At 43.1% G+C, this 1,451-nt stretch overlaps 1 protein-coding gene across 8 annotated transcripts in view; it reads left to right on the forward strand.

Annotated features, from left to right (window-relative positions):
• Positions 1-1,451, forward strand: part of GTF2I (general transcription factor IIi) — a 93,125-nt gene that overhangs the window by 21,366 nt on the left and 70,308 nt on the right. For 2 of the 8 annotated variants that reach the window (XM_012640309.1, XM_012640315.1), the window contains exon 5: positions 1,391-1,419. The exons of the other annotated variants lie outside the window; for them this stretch is intronic. In XM_012640309.1, coding sequence (XP_012495763.1) covers positions 1,391-1,419 — 29 coding nt within the window. The remainder of the gene's footprint in view (positions 1-1,390; positions 1,420-1,451) is intronic. 8 annotated transcript variants of the gene reach the window in all.

A 1,451-nucleotide genomic window follows, 5' to 3' on the forward strand; every position in this document is an offset into this window, starting at 1 on the left:
TGCCCGGCTAATTTTTTCTATATATTTTTAGTTGTCCAATTAATTTCTTTCTAATTTTAGTAGAGGTGGGGTCTCGCTCTTGCTCAGGCTGGTCTTGAACTCCTGAACTCAAACAATCCGCCCACCTCGGCCTCCCAGAGTGCTAGGATTACAGGCCTGAGCCACCGCCCCGGCCCTTGGCCAATACTTTTGTTGTTTAATTTTTTTTTTCCCCCACTGTCCACAGTATTTGTTAATTGTTTATTTATCAAGAGAAACTGTTCCTCAGCCCACATATTCATAGCTCAGGAACACAGGTCAGTGACAAACTTCTGTGTAATTCAACCCAAAGAAGTTTTTTATATTCCAGAATCACTTTGCACTTTGAAAGATACCAGGCTTCCTCATTGCCTCACAATCTTTCATGGAATCATAATTTCTGCAGAAATCCATGTATGCCTTCTTTCTTGGTTCAGCCACAGCAAACTAATAGAGAGCTGCAGTCCCCAGGGATACGATGAATGCTGCAACAGTGTGAAACCGTAGATATGCCTGGCTGGGAGACCATATCAGAGCATTGGAAGCCATGGTAGTTACTGTTCTTGGTGGATATGCCAACCTCAACACATCCTTCCCAGCTGGTGGAGAAATGAACTGCCTTTTTTTTTTTTTTTAAGAGATCAAGTCTTGCTCTGTCGCCCAGACGGTAGTCCAGTGGCACAATCATAGCTCACCACAGCCTCAAACTCCTGGGCTCAGGCTATCCTCCTGCCTCAGCGTCTCAAGTAGCTGGGACTATAAGCGTGTACCACTATGTTTTTTTGGTTTTTGTGGAGATGGAGTCTCGATATATTTCCGAGGCTGGTCTTGAACTCCTGGCCTCAAGCAATCCTCCTGCCTTGGCCTCCTAAAGTGCTGGGATTACAGGTGTGAGCCAGGGCACCTGGCCTTGTCTGTCTTTTTTATTATAGCAATCCTGGTGGGTGTGAAGTGGTATCTCATTGTGGTTTTTCTTTCTCAGTTTTTTTAAAAACTGAGCAGAAAGCAGAGAGTTCCCATATATCCTCTGCCCCACACACATATAGACTCCCCCCAACTATGGACATCTTTCACCAGAGTGGTACATTTGTTACTATCTGCAAACTATGTTGACCCATCGTTATCACCCAAAGTGAATAGTTTACATTAGGGCTTTCTCTTGGTATTGGACTTGCTGTGGGTTTTGACTAATGTATAATGACATGTATCCATCATTATAATATCACACAGAGTAATTTCATTGACCTAAAAATCCTGTGTGCTCCACCTATTCATTCCTCCCTCCCTCCCCCGAACCTTATCTTTTCACTATCTCTGTGGTTTTGCCTTTTCCAGAATTTCATATATTTTGTTTTGTTTTGTTTTAATGCAGACCTTTCCTAGAGCCAAAGAAGCATCTAGGTAAGTGATTGCTTTGTTTACGTGATGGTTGG

This window comes from Propithecus coquereli, unplaced genomic scaffold, assembly GCF_000956105.1.
Source record: "Propithecus coquereli isolate 6110/MARCELLA unplaced genomic scaffold, Pcoq_1.0 Scaffold150, whole genome shotgun sequence".
In the NCBI taxonomy this organism is placed as follows: Eukaryota; Metazoa; Chordata; class Mammalia; order Primates; family Indriidae; genus Propithecus; species Propithecus coquereli.